Genomic DNA, 20,820 nt, shown 5'->3' on the forward strand with positions numbered 1-20,820 from the left:
TGTGAATGAATGTGGGATAAGAATGGGTGTAATGAATGTGAATGGACGCGATGAGATGAGTGGATGTCGAGAGATGTGAATGTGATGTAATGAGATGTGAATGCATGTGATGTGATGTGGATCTGGTCAAATATGAATGGATGAGATATGATGTGGATAGATGAGGTGTGATGTGATGTGGACTTGGGTAGATGTGAATGGATGTGAAGTGATGTAAATAGATGTGAACGTGATGTGATGATATGTGGATGTGATATGGATCGGAATGAATGTAGATGGATGTGATGTGATATGAATGGATGAGATGTGATGTGGATATGTTATGACACGATGTGATGAGGATAGATATGGATAGATGTGATGAGATGTAATATGATGTGATTGGATGAGAATGGATGAAGATGATGGGAATACACATGACTGGATGTGGAATAAGCAATGTGAATTGATGTAGAAGAATGTGGAATAACAAGAAATGATGTGGAACAATGTGGAAAGATGAGAGTTCATTAGAAATTTTATTTATGAAACATGTTTTTAAATGACTGTTTTATGTCAAGAATGCTGGGAAAGCATTTTGACCATCTTGTGAATAAGGTCGTGGAGACCTAAGTGATAAAGTTGCAATAGCTGACGGAGAGTCAACGGAGGACGTCTCACATATAGCAAGGTCGGTTGAGGTCTTGACCAGCCTCGGTTCGATTTAAATGGTGAGCTTCTGGTACACTGGATGGGGAACCAAGGAAGCGTCCTATGAGTGAAGCGCTAGGTGACCTGCGAAGGAGCCTAGAGGGTGCTGACCATACGGTGCTTTGGATCTGGGTCACCGAAGATACCCACGCGTGCGTCGGGAAAGAAAATGGAACAAGGAGTTAGAGTTGTTTTCTGAACTTGGGTATGGATCTGCTTGATTGGCCTTGCCGGTCCTCAACGGATGAGTCCATGACTCTTTTATATGGATCTGTTGGTTGATCTTGCTGATCTTCAATGAAGAGTCCATCTAGATTTTCTTATGTGATTATATTTTCGAGTACTATGAGCTAGGAACTATTGAAAAGGCCCCTGATTGAATAGGTGGTGAGCATTCTAGTTGCCAATGATGCCATAGGTACACTTATGGAGTAATGATTGTAAATTGGAATTCAAGCTAGATATTTTGGAGGATTATGATCAGTGATACTATGGTTTCATTAAAAGATTGTTTCAAAGACAGCTAAATCTGTCACAGCTAAATCTGTGAAACAGGCAATTTCATATTGGGTGTGTAAGTGGTGTGACTATCTTGAAGTTTGCTTGAAGCGCTGGCTAGGGGGCCTGGGAACTCTTTTCCCTGGTACCCGGGGCAAAACATAACCAAATTCCTAAATGGATCCTATCACTACAGTGGTTGGGTGGTTAGCAAACCCATGGGATTGAGGCTGGACTGATGGATCCCTAAAATGAGACTCAATTTTGTTAAGTTATGATAGTTGAAGTAAATCCCGGATAACCCTTGTTCTATGGAAAAGAATCAACAGCTGTGCCTCTTAATGAGGAAAAAAGCGTTGTCTCTATGATCCAAGTGTGCAAGTCTCTTCCCTTGATCTGACCATATGACTTACTGGTTCGGTCGGATCAGTTTGGTTAGTTAAGGCTCTTGACTACGAAAGAATAAATTATCTCAGAGGAATTGCCCATGCTTTTTGGGTGAGGGAAGTCTTTCTGGGTTCGGTTTTGGAAGAGCCGAGGGATTAGTTTCTTGTTCGGATATCCGTGGGCGAGGCCCCGAGTGAGAGGCTCTACCCTGCGCAAGAAGTGCTACTTCCGCTACTAGCACCCCCGAATTCGTTGCACGGAGGGGGCAGGGATCTTTCTGTGGAGGACATGTGGTGGGATACCCAATACATTCCTCGTGTGTAACATTGTCGTGGCATGAGTGAGGTTCTAGTATTTCTAGTATGGGGCGCTAGTGGCATTGGTTAGACCTAGTCTAGCTATTGGTACCTTGTTCGCAATTAAGAACCATATCTACACATGGATGTTTCATGGTTCTCTAGGCATTTCTAATAGTAATGATCTAGGTTGTATTTTGGCACACATTCAGTGCTTTTATGTTTTTGCCTCATGACTGGTCATATGGTTAAATTTGCAAGAATCCACATAGCAAATATGTCCCAATCCTGACACATCTCCTAATGCATCACAAATAGCTTCTCACTTTTGTTATCACCCTGTTTATTTGATTATGCATAGTTTTGCCATGGTGCAACTTTCCACTTTTGATATCATTCTACTTTTTATAGCAGTCCTTTGTAATGTCAAGCTATATCCCTTGAAAATCCCCTTAGGAGTTAAACCATATACTATCAATGTGGGTATTCTCAATGTTCACACATGAGCAATCCATTTGTGCCACATCTTCATGTCAAAAATGACATGTGTTCCATTTGTAAACAAAGAAGCTTTTACAAACAGTAAATGTAAATAACTTGCCATTCCTCTTACCACCATAAAGCTTGCACTTGTTTCTAAAATCTCCCATAAAACATCCATTCTGATTAAATTGCACCTGCAAATCCAAAAGAAGTGATAACAACACATCTGCCACCCTAATGTACATTAGGTGTAGCATAGATCACTTGATCAATGAATCCTTGTGTAAGCTCACACAACTTCAAATCCATCAACCAATCATACCATAGCACTCGCGCCAATAAGCTTTGGGATAGTTAGTGTCATAAGCCAACCTTCTTCAAAAGAAGAACAGGAAGTACCAACAAGGATTGTGACTAGGGGCACGTAGGCCCAACAAAAGCAAGATCAAGCTAGTCCTCAGTCTACAACCATAGCATCAAAAACTTCCAAGAGTGTTAAAAACAAGAAATGAGGCAAGGACTATAGTAAGGACAAATCTACATTTCCCTCCTCGAAGCCAACAAGAGTCACTAATCAACTAGGGACCTCAAAAATTCCTAGTGGTAATGAGATAAGAGAGAAGAACTCGAAAGAATATCCAGGCTATGCTAATATTGAAGATGTTCCTAATTTAATATAAGCCAAATAACCTTGGATGAAGAGAAGGGGTTAAACGGTCTTGATGGACTTGTGCTAATATAGAGAAACTCAAAACTCCGGGAGAAAGTAGAAAGAACTATGTAAGCCCATAGAGAAGAATGCACAACCTCAGGGTTAAAAATAATTGATGATCCAAGTTATGTAGAAATAGAAATCGTATCAAAACTGCTAGTTCAATTCACTCTTGATGAGGAATGGGGCAAGGAAGTGAAGATGGAACAATAATAATGGACCAAAAATATGAGCTTCTTGAAATGGCCAAGAAATCTATAAGGGAAATACAAATTCAGAGGATTAAAGGAACCCCTTCCCAAGAAGTTCCATGTACTTTGTATGCCTTTTAGTGATAAAAATTTTGGTGTGAATATTATTCACGGTTTTGAAAAACCAAATTGGCCTTTCACACTAAGTGATACTCTTAGGAAGCCATCATTTATCTTATCTTTCATCTCCTCTAACCCCAATACGTCCATCTAACATCATTTTGTGTACCATGAAACTAACTTTTGGTTGACATGATTATCTCCAAAAAGTCACGTGACAAACCAGCCTAGTTTTTTACACCTTAAAAATCTCATGAATTGCATGAGTTGCTAACTTCACTTCATCATCTGAGTAGTATCTCTAGTATGCATTAAACTTGTCAAAAAACAAAATGATTTTTTCGACGTGAATATCTCCAGTTGTGAAAAACTAGATTGGTTTTTCACGTTAGAAAATTTGTTTAGGGATAACATTTTACACACTAACTGTATCTTATTTTAACTTAATCATTCTAACTGTATCTTATTTTAACTTAATCATTCTATCATCTTTTTATCTTTAATTACTAACACTTTCATCTTTTAGGGATAACATTTTACACACTAACTGTATCTTATTTTAACTTAATCATTCTATCATCTTTTTATCTTTAATTACTAACACTTTTTTTTATTGAATATCTCAAGATATTCACACCGTGAAAAACTAGTCTAGTTTTTCATATCATTAGAAGTTATCAAGCATGGCACTATTAACCTTAAGATTAATTCATTTTGCATCGGTGATCTATTATAAAACATTTTCGATTCAAATTGATGATATTAATGATCCACTCTAACATGTTTTTGCTTCAAATTGGTGGCATTGTTTGATGTGAATATCTCAAGATATTCAACAGACATATAAAACCAATCTGGTTATTTACACTTGATAAAACTTATCCAGATAATCACTAACATAAAGAAATTCTTTTGGTTCTAATAAGATGTGGTTCAATGTCAAATGGTGACTCAATCAACACCTTGACAAATTTGAGCATGGTCTCTTGAGCATATTATTTGTTTAGGACTCTTAACAAGAGTCTTATTCTCATCTTGGGATATTGTGTCAAGTCTTAATGTTTTGATTTTAATTGCACTAGATGAGGTGTTAGACATCATTTCTTCATCTGATATTTCTTGGATCCCTAGCAGGTCCTTGGTGTCAATGCCCTTTACCTCCCTTGGTGTTGTGCAAGGCATTATAGAGTTTTGTAGTACATCTCAAAGATCAATGTCTCTTTGCTTCTTGCTTTCACCGGTTTAAACAAAGAGGAGTTTATCTTAATGGTATCTTTCATCATGTTATTTCCAAATGGATTACTTCTTTGCAAAATTGATCAAAAGAATCTAGATTTGAGACTATGATCAAATTGTGCAAAGTTTTTTTTCTTTAATCCCACGGGGAAACATCACTTCATTTGTGCATCATTGAGTTTCTTTCAGTCCTCAAAATAATGTGAGTTCAGTTCATCTCTTGAGCTTTGTGTCTTATTTAGTATAGTGTTAAAGTCAATGGTAGAAAAAACTTGATGGTTTTTAGAAATCCAAATGGCCCATAGTGCTTATGCCTAGACATGCAACTCATATCACACATTATAATTTCTTTCATAGTAGATAATGCATAGTTGTGCATTGGTTCTACACTTAATGCTACCTTTGAAGATATGCCAAATACAGGGTTTTGGAATCCGTTTGAGATCATGTGCCAATCCAACCAACTGATGGATTTTTTGCAAGACCTTTGTCACATCTTTCTATGGGACCAACATTATATTTGGTACCAGTGGGCTCGACCTACTACTTGGGCCCACTTTTAGTACAAAACCCTTATCCAAGGGTACCAAAAAAATAAAAAATTATTTTTTAAAGAAAGGAAAAAGAAAAAAGAAAAGAGAATCGAAGGAAGCAAAATGCAAAGTGTTGGAGTTTTCAGTGGAAGAAGCTTCTACATGGGCCCACCTTTTGCCCAGTGCCCATGCATGTCACCTACATATCCACAGGCTCTTCATAATAGACACATAGGCATTGTTCTTTCGTGAACCCATGTTGAGCCTCATTATCAAAATAGCCATTCAAGTACATTTTTAGATGAGGGGATGCAAGCATGGCCCATGATATGACTTGATCTTCCCCAAATCTACAAGAAACTTCCATGGCCTCGTCCTTGACGACCCCTAGTGATTCCCACTACCCCTATCCCATGTGCTTAACAACACCAAATACTTAAGCCGTAAAGATCGCCCAGATCCCTTGTAGTTATGGGCACAACCATGCATAAATCTGATGTCATGCCTCAAACACTCTAATGATCTTGACTTCTCAAGAAAAGGGATGTCAAGCAAATATCGAAGAAAGCAGCAAAGAGAGTCAAAGAAAGTAGTTGAGTTGGGGAAGTCCTTGTTTGGAGAGTGCGCACACATAGGCACCCCTTCCAACCATTTCCCATGCATATAGCTTGTATATTTCACTATAGGCATCATAATTTTTTCACTATAGGCATATAGCTTGTATATTTCACTATAGGCATCATAATTTTTTCACTATAGGCATATAGCTTGTATATTTCACTATAGGTATCATAATTTTTTCACTTCTCACATCTCACGGCACACACAAATGCATGCACCTACAACTAACCTCATCAATGCCAACTCTCTAGGTACATCTATGGATGGGGGGACCATGGTGGACACAAGCCTAGCCCATGGTACACAACCCATCGCCTGGAGAACCCTTAACCTTGTAGGTCCTCCAACAAGTTCCATGCCTATATCCTCTGCTTCAACCTTTAATTCAACACCAACAACACCTCATAATAGGTTCCACACCACTTCTACTACAAACCAATAAATGCATGGCATGAATAACCTCTACATCTCCTATCATGTTCCATGCCACCTCGACAAGGTGCCTGTCATTAGGGCTTCCCAAAGCTTCCCAGCACCTTACCCTACATCTAGCTGCACAGTCAGTCCCAAAATATACCACTTAACCTCAACCCCCAACTCCATGGTGTATCCTAAACCATCCACACCATTCTAGTAAAGTGACTTGTTGGTTGACGTGAGGATGTGGTTACCAATAGGAAGGGGGTATGGTAACCACTCTATTGGTTAACATGGTTTTACTTGGCCAACCTACCACCATAAGGTTCTTCCATCTTACCCACACGAACGTGCGCTTCACTTTTGTAAGATGATGCTGGAACATATGAAGTAGCCTTACAATGAGCTTAATAGGAAAAGTCTACAAACTTAGTATTCATAGTTGGTTAACTTTTGTGAGACAATGCTCGAACATATAAAGTAGCCTTACCACCATGAGCTTAATGTTAAATAGGAAAAGTCTACGGACTAGACTTTTGCTTACCCATGTAAATGGGCACTTAACTTTTGTAAGACAATGCTAGAACATATAAAGCAGCCTTACCACCATAAGCTTAATGTTAAATAGGAAAATTCTACGGACTTTCCCTATTTGATAGACCATTTTTTAAGTTTGGCCAGCCTAGTGTGAAAACTAGTCACTTATATATAAGTTATTTTTTGTAATAAGCAATATAAAATCATTCCCTTCTTGCAACAATTTACTTGTGATCTCTCCTTCTTCCCTCTTCTTGTTTAAATGTATGCTCTTAAATTCATGGTTGCTAGATGGATGCTTGGAATAGGTGTGTTTATAGGTTTCCCTCTTCTATTAGCTTCTTGTTTCCCTTCTTTTTGTGAGAGAGAACCAAAGGACTATCTCTTGTTGCCTCCATCTAGGCTTTGAGAGAACCTTCACAAAAGACTATCTCTTTTATCCAGAGCTCTCCCTTCACCCCTCTGGTAAAAGAGTATTCTAGTGTGACAATGGAGTGTGGATGTGATGGATGACCTACCACACCCACATTGGGAAGTTGTAGATTCTGACTCTAAGTTCTGACTCTAAGGTAAGACCCAATGACACATACTTCAGCAAGGCTAAGGTAAGCTATTGACTTGAACAATTACCTACTCTTAAAAAAATCCACAAACATCATGGAAGATCAATATCCAAATCTAAAGTCTAAACTTGATTAAAAACCTAAAGAGTTATTAACTTTTGAGCACCAAAACTATAAAATAGAAAGCTTAAAGCTGGAAAATAAAATGTATTATCAATAACTTGAAACTAAAAAAAACTAATCAAATAATGGCATAAATATCAATGCGGTGTAATAAAAGATTAGAATTATAAAGACTTGAAGGCTAGAGGAAAGTAGCATACCTATAACTGCTTTTTAATAAAAGAAGAAGAAAAGCAAAAGCTATGATAGAGTTGAATAAAGCGTAGAAAAGAGGGGGGGAATAGGAAATGTAGAAAGAGGGATAGGCAAAAAAAAAAAACTTAGTTACACTCAAATCACCTTGTTATATAAAGACTTGAAGGTGAGTGGAAAGTAACGTACCTATAAATATTTTTAACAAAAGAAGAAGAAAAGAAAAAGCTATGATAGAGTTGAATAAAGAGTAGAAAAGAGGGGGGGATAGGAAATGTAGACTGAGGGAAATGAAAAGTAGGAAGGCAAAAAAAAAACTTAATTACAGTCAAATCACCTTGTTATCAGGAGTATAAGGTACATCTCCCACTTCCCAATATTTTAATGTAAATCTCTCAATATTTTATTTGAAAAAATTTACCATGTCAGAGTTGGTGGCAAAAATTTGAAAAAGATCCATGTTACATGTATCTTGAATCCTAGCTCTCTCATTAGCTGGACCATTCTTTTTTTAATACTTTCTTATAGGGACCTTTTTGAGTCCAAATTTTATCTAATGTTGGAGTTGTTGGCAAGGCTAAAGGTTGCCTAGGTGCTAAAAGCATATGGCATGGTCCCTTATTCCACCCTTGTAAGTTTCTATCTATTTCCAATAATGAGAAGTATCATGGTTCCCATGCCTAATATCCACCCTTGTAAGTTTCTATCTAGTTCTAACAATGAGAAGTATCATGATTCCCATGCCTAATAATGAGCATAGTATGGTGGACTCTTAGATGGGGGCATTCTAAGCTTGCCATAGTTTTAGTAATAGACTATATCCCTACAAAACTATGTGGGGTCATGTCTCCTATAAATCAATTTTGGTGAAAGAAGCTTTCATAGTTGATTATAGGCTAAACTTTTTTTTTTTGGATTAACAAGCTTAATCATAAGGAGTAAAACCAAGCTTGCAAGTGGGCAAATTAAATGAATTAAATTTTCATTTCTTCCAATTATGGGTGGTGAATGGCAATGGCAGCGACGGAAAAAAAACTTGTTGAATTCATTTTTCTTCTCAGACGTGCTACCGGGTGGGTTTCTTAGTGGGAGATGTCGATTCATTTTAAAGCTTTGTAAGCTTTACACAGCATAACATTACAAGATTTTTTTTTTAAGAACTTAACATTATAAGCTTATAAAAATCTTATAATTATTGTAACCTTACAAAAAGCTTATAAGCTTTTCAAAGCTTATCTTCAAAAGCTCCCAAAGGTAAGGGGTTCAACAAAAGGGAAAATTTCAAGAATTGCTAAATTTGTAGAAAATTTACATAAAATTAAAAAAAATCTTTTATATCTTTTCAAAAAATTAGAAGGCCTCTTACAACCAAAATTTTGGGCATCATCAAAGGGATTAACAAATCAAATTTTTTTGGAGATGTTATCTTTGGCTTCGGTTTCTTCGTTACATCAAGCTTCGACAGGATTTTTGGATAATGAATTTGAAGTGGCTTTAAAAATCTTGCCAAAGTCAACCAAAACTCAAGCTTCTTGACCACACTTAGGGTTTCATTCAAAATTGGAGTAAAAGAATGGTGCTAAGATTAACCATTTGACGACTTCAAGCCTCGAATTCAACACGGTTCAAGAGCTAAGTTTCTTGTCTTTATTCATTTATTCACATCATAAAATTGCACTTTCTTTCTTTATTTATTTGCAATGGCCAATTTACCTGTAAAACCCACTATGCAAGAGCAAATTTTTACACTTCAAGAGCAAATTGCAAGTGAGCATGAATTCTGAGCAAGCTAGAGAGACATGTGAAGCGTTCTAAGCACAAGTGTGGATCTTCCAACTGTGATGATGAGGAAAGTGATCATGTTAGGTGCATTGTCAAAGCTCATAGTCTTAGTTCTGCTATGGATCTTGCTTTAAATTATGAACACAAAACATCTATTTCTAGAGATTCCAGAATGCAGGAAAAGTCTTTTACAAAGTCTCCTAAACCATCTTTTCCTTCAAGTACTTTTGATAAATCCAAGATACACAAGGGTAAAGATGTGGTCAAAGGAGATGCTTGAAAACACAATAACAACAAACTCTATAATGGTCAATAAAAGAATTGAATCAAGTGTTTTAAATGTCACAAGGAAGGACACCTTGCACCAAACTATTTAGAAAAGAAAAAGAACTCCGCACATGTGGCTCGTCTCAATGTTATTGTTGAAGAGGGTGACAATGATTTTTTCAAGCAATAATTTCGATCTTGATTATTCGGATGAAGGTAATCTTTCAATTCATGCTTTATTGAGAATTCAAGGGAAAATAAAAGAAAAATAAATTTCTATTTTGCATGATGATGGTAGCTCACATGACTTCATTTTTTAAAAGACATTGAAATAACTTAACCTAGATGCATTGTACTCTAGTTACAAAGTGAATGCTGCATTTCAAGGTACTAAGTATAATTGCACTAAAGAGGTTAAGAATCTAGAACTAGAAATGGATTCTCTAAAAGAAAAGAGAACATTCCTAGTTGCTCCTTTGCAAGGTGTTGATATTATCTTGGGAATGCCATGGAGACATGAGCATAATCCCCAGATTTATTATAAAACCCAACCATGTGGTTAATGTTAGGTGACAAAGAAATTTGTCTCCAATGTTAGACCAAGGGTGACTTAGGTCCACTTTTGACTCATACCCAAGCAAAAAGAGCTGTAAGGAAAAAAAGGGAAGATATTTTTTATTCTTGTCAACCAACTTACTGCTCAGGCTAGCTCTAAACCAAATGTGTCTCATGATCCTCTAAGTTCTCTAACTGCCTTATGGATGACCTAGCTCCTTACTTACCTAAAAATCATCCAGAAGACCATAAAATTGAAATAATCCCTAGTATCTCTCCACCATGTAAAGCTTCTTATCGAGTTAACATGCTTAAGCAAAAAGAGATTCAGAGACAAGTTGAATAACTATTAGAGAAAGAATTTATTAGACCCAGCAGTTCTCTATTTGGTGCTCCAGTTCTTCTCGTTTAAAAAGAAGAATGAGACATATCGAATGTGTATCAATTATCGTGCTTTAAATAAGATTATCGTCAAGAACTGGTATCTGATACCACTAGTGGATGACTTACTAGATAAGCTCAAGGGAGCACAAGTCTTTAACATGTTATCATCAGATTCGAATGGATGAAGGGGATATCGTTAAGACTGCTTTTAGAACCCAAACCGATCATTATAAGGTTTTAGTTATGCCATTTGGTTTGACTAATGCTATGCCTACTTTCAACAGAATGATAAATAGAATATTCTTGAAATATCAAATTTTTTTAATAGTGTTTTTTTATGATATCTTAGTTTTTAGTAAGAATCGTCAAGAGCATAAACAATATTTAGAAAAAGTGTTCTCACTTCTTCAAGAGAATCAACTCTATGTCAATTCTGAAAAGAGAAATTTCTTTCAAGAGTAAATTGAATACTTAGGGCATATTGTTTCTATTGATGGTATTCAAGTAGACCCCAAAAAGATCGAAAGCATTGCTAATTGGCCTAGACCATGTGATATTCACAAACTTTGATCTTTTCTTGGATTATGTAACTACTATAGGAAGTTCATTATAGAAATATATTGCACATCCTTTAACCGAACTCCTTAAGAAAGCTAGACATTTTGATGGACTAGTAGATAGGACTATATCTTCTCTAAGCTTAAGAAAGCATTGACTCATGCACTAGTTCTTACACTACCATATTTTCAACGACCATTTTTTGTTGTTGTTTTACTGAATGCAAGTGGACATGGCTTTGGTGTTTTTCTCATGCAAGATGGACATCCCATTGCTTCTGAAAGTCATAAGCTTAACCAACAAAAAGAAATTATAGTACATATGACAAGGAATTAGCTGCTATTATACATGCTTTAAGACTTTGAAAACATTACTTAATGGGATATAAATTCTTAATCAAGACAGACCAACAGAGCATTTGTTGACCCAGCCATTGATTTCTGTGATTGGCATATCAAATGGGCTTCTTTTATCCAGAGTTTCCAACCCATGATTCAATATGAACTAGGTAAAGAAAATGTTGTGGTAGATGCTTTAAGTAGACATCCTAGTGTTCACAACATTTCCGTCATTCAGAGTGAACCTTAAGTCCTATGAGAGAATCCTTGATGCAATTTTTTTTGAGGTTTGGACTAAACTTAGAGATAATAATTAGAACCCTATTAGTGATTACTCATGCCATTATGGTTATCTTTTCTTCGAGAAAATATTGTGTGTTATTACACAACCTTTCAAATAATTCATATTGGAGGAAATGCATCAATTGCCATACATGAGTCATCGAGGTGTTTCATCTACATTACAATTAGTCTCTATAGAATTATTGTGGCCTTATATTAAATAAGGTGTACCAAAATTTGTGGCTAAATGTTCTATTTATCAAAAAATTAAAAGCTACAAGGGAAAGAGCCAAGGAATTCTTACACCTCTACCAATCCCTAATGATACTTGTTGGGAACAAATATCAATGGATTTCATTACAAGTTTGCCTACTACATCCAGTCATAATGACATGATTTGGACTATAGTTTACCGTTTAAGTAAGCAAGAATATTTTCTTACAATGTAAGAAAACATAGTTGACCATTTAAGTAAGCAAGCATATTTCTTACCTCGTAAGAAAACATATTTTTTACCTTGTAAGAAAACATTGACTTCTCAGCAAGCCAGAATTATGTTTATCAAGCAAATCTTTGTATCTCATGGATTGCCAAAAGTCATTATTTCTGACAGAGACTATAGATTTTGCAGTAACTTTTGGATCACTCTTTTCTTTAACTTAGGTGCACTAAGATAGATTTTTCCAACAGCTTTCCATCTAGAAATGAATGGACAAACATAGGTTACTAATAGGACTATCTTGGATCTACTCAGATCATATGTTTCCTAACAACCTAATTCGTGGGATAAGTACATTCATCTTCTCTAGTGTGCTTACAACAATACTCCTCATTCTTCTACTAGTCGAGCACCTTTTGAAATTGTGTATGGAAAACCTTTGCGTATTTCAGCTACTAGACTTTCCTACAAAATCAAAGCTATTGATCAATTCACTATCGATTTTAATAGCATTTTGAATGATGTAAAACACTCTATTGCACATGCTCAAGAACAATATGTTAAGAACGCAAACCATAAATATAAAGCTATATCTTTTGAAATTGGAGATTATGTACTTTTGAGAATTGAGAAACACAAGCTTAAGAGTGTTGAAAAGTTCCCAGCTACTAAGCTTGCTCCAAGATTTTATGGACCTTTTAAGGTGATTCACAAAATTAATGATGTTGCTTATATACTTGAATTACCTTCTCATTGGAAAATTCATAACTCATTTCATGTGAGTTTGATGTGAGTTTGTTAAAACCATTTCAGGGGATCACTTCCCACTCATCCTGTGTATGAGGAGCCACCTCTTATTGAGGGTAAGGAAGAAGTTTTGATTCCAGATACTATCATTAATCATCAGATTACATCAACTCATACTAGAAATCAATAAATCAAATATATCATTCTCATAAAGATGCAAGATGGGTGCCTGAGAAATACTTTCGTGCTTTTCTTGAGATCCTCTGTTCTTTTTAACAAACCCACAATTGAGGGAAATTGCAAACTCAAGCAAGATGGAATGTTATGGGAATATACATTAAGCTCTCTTAAAAATATTATTCTACCCTCTTAGATAATTCGAGGACGCTTGGATTATCTTTGCGTCAAGCCAAATCATGTTAATATTATGGTGGGTGATGCCATTATGAATATTAATATATTTGGTATACATTGATGTATGGTTGGATTATCTTTACATCAAGCCAAATCATGTTAATATCATGGGTGATGCCATTATAAATATTAATACGTTTGGTATACATTGACGTATGGTTGGGGCCTCCAATGTTTATTACATTTGGTTTATATGGAAGGGTGATTCCTGGGTTACTTACACTTGCTAAACATGTGTGTGGCGATGGTTTGTGAAATATTTGTTTACCAATTTATTGTTGGTTATTTTATAGGTGAAGAGGATTCAGGAGAATATGCACAATATTATTTGTTGGCACACCTTTTTGTAAACAAGCTTTCTATATACATGTGCTAGCTTGTGCTCATTTTGATTTAGCTTTGATTTATCAAGCTTAGACTTGAACTTTAATATTTTTGTAAACTGTCATAGGCTTTAATCCTAGCCTCAATTTATGGACACTCTATTTTAAGCATAAGAGAGTGCCGTGCAAGTCAAAGCACCTTTTTATATTTTTGGACGCTATAGCCTATTTTGGAATGAAGAATTACGTAAATACTCATGTGTGGGGAGAGGCCATACAGGGATGATTGCACCCAATGTTGGAGTTGTTATCTTGAGCTAAGTATTTTTATTTATTATTCATTCAATTCTTGAATTTATGGATTTGATGAGTTAAGTGGGTTGAATAATCTATTTTTCTTGCAAGTTCCTATTTCCTCTGTTTTTCTAGAATTGGATCTGTGTCAGCACATGCTTGTTAATTGATACAAAACAATGATGCTCAAGAAATCAATTATAGCTTAATTGGCTAGCTCCCATAAAGAAAAGAAGGAAAACTTCTTACATGTGGCATATACACCAACTCACGGGATAAAGCTTTATTTTCATAACATGTGCCAACTCATGCGATAAAGCTTTACTTTCATAACATGTGGCATATACACCAACTCACGGGATAAAGCTTTATTTTCATAACAAGACTTGATTAAATTTTCTTTGTCTTGTTCTCACCAAATTTTTACTTTTAATCATTAATACCTTTAAAATCCAACATGTGAGGCTACATTAAGTCTATAGAAAGTAAATTCTTTCCGTCAAGTATTATCTCCATCATGATCACCCAAACCTTCCTTAATAAACTATTTCAATGGAAATAGTTTGTTAAGCTAAATTCTTTCCGTCAAGTATTATCTCCATCATTAATACCTTAACAAACTATTTTAATCATTAATACCTTTAAAATCATGTGAGGCTACATTAAGTCCATAGAAAGTAAATTCTTTCCGTTCAAGTATTATCTCCATCATGATCACCCAAACCTATCTTAACAAACTATTTCAATGGAAATAGCCTCATTGCAATAATGTTTTCAAGGATACCTTCCCTAGCACAATCAAAGCTAATTTCATACTGTAAGCATCATCAATTGTATATGGTTTTCCTTTAAAAAAAGCAAGAATGGCACAAATGAAGCTATATATAGCAAGCTTACACTCAGGAACAACATTTTTTGAGAGGTTCTAAGAAAATAATTGAAGCACTAAAAATTATGTATTTTTTTAAATCATGGAGCATAAGTCAATAGCTTGATGATAGCGACAAATGCTTAAGGGTCATAGTTTATTTTTCTCAAAAGGAAATATTGTTATCCATGTTCATTTTTTATTGATAATGTGGAAGATTTGTAACTGATAGAAAATGATTTAGGCAAGGTTCCAAATAAGTCCACTTCTACCAAACTATTAAATATATTTTAAAGTTCATGTTATGAGCTCATACACATATTCATTTGGACGTGACAAAAAATTAAAGGAATAACAACTATGGGCACACATAATCATAACATCGGTTTCCTTCCAAACATGCCTTGTATTCCACAATGATACTTTTGATAAGAAACAAAAGAGAATCATATGATTTAGCTAGCATTAATATACTATGAAATGATCATAAAGCATCAACTAAAATAATCAATTTGATGACAAAATGATGGTGAATGAGAGGGTCTCTGGAATCTTGTGTAATGTTATGTCTAATCATGTTGTGAGCTTGAACATAAATGAAGGCATCATTTAGCTCAGCAGTTGATTCTTTGCAATATTTAGTTTCTTCACGAAAGAAACATGAGGTATTCAAAGTATCAAATCATGATAACTGTGGTAGCTCAAGTGTCCATTTTCAAGCATTAAATGATTTTGATAGGTGAGGCCTACCATAATATTTTCAAAAGTACTTAGACTATTTTTTGAGTGATCGGCTCTAGTAAGAAAATATATAAATTAAAATAAATTAAAAAGTATTATGGATGAAGGACCATTTCCTATTTTTATTTATTAATTTGTTCAATTAAACCCAAATAATAAAAGGCCTGATAGGACACTATGATTATCCCTTTGTGAAGAGAAACAAAGATAAAGTAGACAAAGGACAACTCTCGAGTATGAAAAAAAATGCACTAGATAATATTTAATTATTTTAGTGAAAAAAACACTTACTCCATGAAGATAACACATACTGTGTATGTATTTAGATGATAGGGTTGAAAAGAAGCTATTTCAACAAGAGGGCTTAAAAGGCAATCAAATTTGATGCTGGCAGTAGGTTGGAGTTGGGGTGCATTTTGTGTGTGTGTGTGTGTGTGCACGCGCGCGCGTGCGAGAGAGAGAGAGAGAGAGAGAGAGAGAGAGAGAGAGAGAGAGAGAGAGAGAGAGATTTCTACTATGATAACAAACAAGGGGCATAATAAATTAGGCCATGAGAGCCAATAAAGAAGGCCCTTTACCATGAATAAAGGCCAACCTAATATGTAATTAGGTGAAGGTGGAAAATGTACTTTGGATTAATGTATTGAATTGATACTCATGTTTTACACATTATCGGGTAATAGATTCCTCAAGGTTTGCTTTGTGGGTGTCCCAACCCCATGTTGTGATTTGTGCTTTACCCAACCCCTTGTGTCTCTCTGGTCATTCTCATAAGGGGAGAAAGGATACTCTAATATTTTAAAATTTGATGGTATGATTTCAAAGGTTTTGTTTTTTTTTGTTTTTTGATTTTTTTTGAAAATGCTTGAAATTAGATTAAAGGAAAATAGAAAAACAGCATATGAGTCCTTTACCATATGATTTCAATGGTTTTGAGTGTGTTTCCTCCTCTTTTGCAAGGGTTCTAAACTGCCAATATATATATGTATGTATGTATGTATGTATATATATATTTTTTATGTATGTATGTATGTATGTATATATACACATACATACATGCATAATATATATATATATATATATATATATATATGCATTTGTGTATTTACTTGTTTTTTGGAGTTCAAATTATAATGATTGGAAGAGTTGCGGCCACGTCAGATAATGTGCTGGACTTTGTGAAAGGAAACGTAACGCGGTGACGTGGAGTGAAAGCGATGGCTGTCTGACATGTCAGCTTATGAAAGGGCCAAGTGGCGAGTATCGATCACGTAAGGCTTGACCTGATGACCCCCAGCTGTCGTGAGATCGTAGTCGTCCAAAAATGATTAATTATCTTAATTTTGCAGCTAATGATTTTGCTCAAACCTGCTAAGGATGCAAATATTAGATGAGATTTCCAAAAGGAAAAAGAAAGAATCGTAACCGTCCGTGAGAGAGAGACGATCTGCACCGTCCCTTTGTGAAAAAGCAAAAGTTGAGATGAGATGAGATGAGAGGAAATGCGATGAAACCAAAATGAAATGAAATTAAAACGAGCCGAAATGCAGGGCTCCTTTCGTTTCCAACATAAAGCACCCACAGGAAGCGAGCAAGACGCAAGCTTTCTGGCTATGGCGTCTTGCTTGCTGTCCTATCGCGATGGCGATGGGGCGATCGTCGTTTCTCTCCTTACTCCTCTGCATAATCTGAGCGAGCGTTTGGGCTGTGGTGAAGAGAAGCTGGGCGATGATGAAGCTTTTTTGGCTATGGCGTCCTGCTGATCTAGATGATTTCATAGGGGACTACGCCAGTTTGTAGAGGCTTTGGGTCCCGCTATTTCATGTCCGTTTTGTGGGGGGCGGGTCTGCCGCCTGATTCAGGTTCTGGGGGGGCCTGTCTTACCGCTTCGGCCCTCCTTTGCGGAGCCTGTTGGCGTAAGCTGTATTGCCTGCCTTTTGCCTGGTTTAAGTCCCTCACAATGCATCCGTCCGCAAGCATGGGGGCTTCGCTTTGACTTAGAAGGGCCTTTCCTTCCACGCCCTTCTCTGCTCCCTGCATAGCTTGCATTTCGCCTCAAGCCACTGCCCTTGTTAATCCGTTGCTCAGACCGTTACTTAGACCTGCTAATCCCCCGCATTAATCAAAAATTTTGCCCGCTAATCCCCTGTCTTACACTGTTTTTGACCGTACAGCTCACTGTTTAAATATGATGGCTCGGATTGTTAGTGTTAGAACCGAGGGCATGGAGTGGATCTCGTTTGGAAGTCTGGGCAAGGAGAGATCAAAGCTTCCTACTGCAAGGCCCACGCGCTTTGAGAAGCTTCTAGGTTTTGCTCCCTCTCCTCATCATCCTGTAGCTATGGAGAGTGACATCGCCCTAGGGTTTGGCCATCCTGCATGCATTGAGGATGACTTGAGTGATCTCATGGAAGAGGATGTGTGGGGTGATGGTTCATCCTCATATTCTGAAGAAGACATGGCTCCTGGTTTCCACAGTAGCCACATCAAGCAATCGCCTGGCTCAGAGAAAGACTCTGTTTTTTCGGCCTTGCTTGATGCAGGGAGCAACGGCAGCAGCAATCGCGGAAGTTTCTCGCCATTAGGATTCTCTGCAGCCATGATGAATAAGTGCCGGCTTTCGAGTGGTCCTCACAGCATACCCCACTCTGTTGCATCGGAGGGGATCAACAACATCATGAGCACATCACCTGGCCACGGCATTATGTCCTCGTACATGAGCACCTTGCCTAGCTATGGCAACATCATGAGCACACCACCTGGCCACAGCATTATGTCTTCTCACGTCAGCACCTTGCCTAGCTATGGCAGCATCATTGGCACATCACCTGGCCATGGCATTATGACATCGCACATGAGCACCTTGCCTGGCTATGGCAACTTCATGAGTACATCATCTGGCCACGGCATCATGTCCTCGCACATAAGCACCTTACCTGGCTATGGCCCTAGGTCCGCCCCAGTGAAGGTCGCTCGCTGGTCTAAGCTCTGCTCCATGACAGAACACGTTGAAAACGATCTGGATGACGATGGCGACGGCAGAGAAAGACTGCCACCCCATGAGCTTCTCGCCAAGCAACATGCAAGAAGCCAGGTTTCGGCCTTCTCTGTCATGGAGGGGGCTGGGAGGACATTGAAAGGCAGGGACATGAGCAAAGTGCGTGAGGCTGTCTGGAATCAGACAGGCTTCTTTGGCTGAGAGGAGGGCAACTGTGGTTCTTCTTACTAATATGTATAGGTAGACACGATGGTGATCTGATGCATGTATCCATTATGTACTTAAAAGCATCCAAATGAGCTCATTGTTGTGAAACTCTTTCATAGTTAATGTGTTTCTTGTTAACAATGATTAGTGGAAATTTAACTGTATGGGGTGGGATGGAATGGGGCATGTTTGGAGTTGTTTTTTTTTCGCTTTGAGGTGTAGGGTAAGCTGTAACCCTCAGTGTGATCTATCAATGGTACCTCCCACCTCACAATCTAGCAGGAAAAGCTCCTTGAAAGGGAGCAACTTTGAGTACAAAAGCACTCTCTTAACCCTCCCTTTTCTGGTAGCAACTTAAGTACTCTCTTCACAAGCCTGCTAAGTTATGTAATGTAATGGTTGGCATCTTCAAATTTCACTTGTCAGCCCTGTTGGCAGCTTTCACACTTGAAGCCATAGCCAATTTGCAGCCCTTCTTGTGGCATTTTACCCTTTAAAAGAAGGGTGGAAGTATGCCCTCCAAATATAGTAAAAGCAAACAAACGGTACCAAGACTTTCAAATATCATACAACTTGAAAAAGGTGTTGAATGAACTAATCCAACTATATTGTCACCCTTCAAATTTGAGAACTCCTACCCACCGCTATATAAAGGTGCCAAAGATTCCACCATGTAAAGGCATGAGACAAGGGATTTGATTTGTCTACAGTGAAGCTTCATGTTCTAAGTAAAAGTAGCTTGGCTCTTTAAAAAGCTTTGTTGGCATTTTGTTATTAGCTTTTAAAGAACACAATTATGATGGTATCTTGTAATTAGCAAAAAGGTTGTAACTAGCGTAGTAAGTTATGACCAAGGCTTGGGGTTGGCATTGCTCCCTTAACCATGCCTTGATTCATTAAGCTTGCTCTTTGTTTTCTATTAATGCAATCATGTTTTTAGCATATCCTTTATGCTAAATCACCATTGACAAGAAGTTAAATTGTGCCAACCATAGAGAGAGAGAGAAAGATTGTTTTATGGACTCCATTTTCATCCCACTTTTTTATTTCTCATGATGGTAGATGTTGCAAAGCTAAATTGAATAAGAGGAATCATCCTCATCTCCCACAATTTGCAAGCTTTAGCTCTCTTTAGTTTGTGAGTTGGCAAACAAGATTCACACATCTTTTCAAAGTTAGCATCTCGTCATCAAGGCTTTATGTAATTTTAAGCCCAAGGTTTTATGTTGTTGTACTTCGGATGGATCGCAAACCTCTTTGATTTGTGTGATAATTTTGTGAAGATTATCAACCCTTATATTGATTTAAGCTTTAATGTGGGGTATATTTCAAAAAGTAAGACACCTTTAAATTTACTCACGAGATCTTGAGCAAATTTTTTTTACATAAGTGATTCATGCAAACCATAATAAATTCCTTGATGGCTCAATCAAAGGACTCTATTCAATGCCTTCTGGTCAGCATAGAGATCTTGAGCAAATTTTTGTGCACATAAGTAATTCATGCTAACTATAATAAATTCCATGATGGCTCAATCAAAGGACTCTATTCAATGCCTTTTGGACAGCATAGAGTTGGCCTCGTGTAGTGAAAGCTACAAGTCCAAGGTCATTACTTCACAGTATTTGACTCTTGTGAACAAGTAAATTTCATAGAGGAAGAAGTTGTTTTTCCCTTGTACTTCTTCTAGAGGCTTTTCAATCATGAGGGATGAACCATGAGCTTTTGTGGTGACATTGCATCTAGAGTCTTCTTGGGTGATATATGTATATACACTTTAGAATTCTAGTCTCTTCCAAGTTTCAAATTGGAAGTTTGTAACTCTACTTTGAAAACTAATCTCTTAATGGTTTTAATCCTTGCAAGAAATTGTAATGAAAGGTACCAACTCATGCATGCTTCATTCTTCATCCTAGGAGAAACACCATGGGTATGGTAGCAAGCTATTGAGTGGGTTAAACTCATACTTAAACACGTTTATTCTCAAGAGGCACGCCAAGCATGCATCAATTATCTTGATGCAT

The 20,820-nt window shown here is 36.9% G+C and overlaps 1 protein-coding gene across 1 annotated transcript; it reads left to right on the top strand.

Moving 5' to 3' along the window:
• Positions 1-17,779: 17,779 nt before the first annotated feature.
• On the top strand, positions 17,780-19,767 carry LOC147606904 (uncharacterized). Its single transcript, XM_086791300.1, has one exon. The coding sequence runs from the start codon at positions 17,780-17,782 to the stop codon at positions 18,788-18,790; it is 1,011 nt and encodes a 336-aa protein (XP_086647426.1). The 3' UTR covers positions 18,791-19,767.
• Positions 19,768-20,820: the final 1,053 nt, after the last annotated feature.

The sequence above is a fragment of the Cibotium barometz genome, chromosome 56, assembly GCF_041138505.1.
Source record: "Cibotium barometz isolate CiBa-2024 chromosome 56, ASM4113850v1, whole genome shotgun sequence".
Lineage (NCBI taxonomy): Eukaryota > Viridiplantae > Streptophyta > Polypodiopsida > Cyatheales > Cibotiaceae > Cibotium > Cibotium barometz.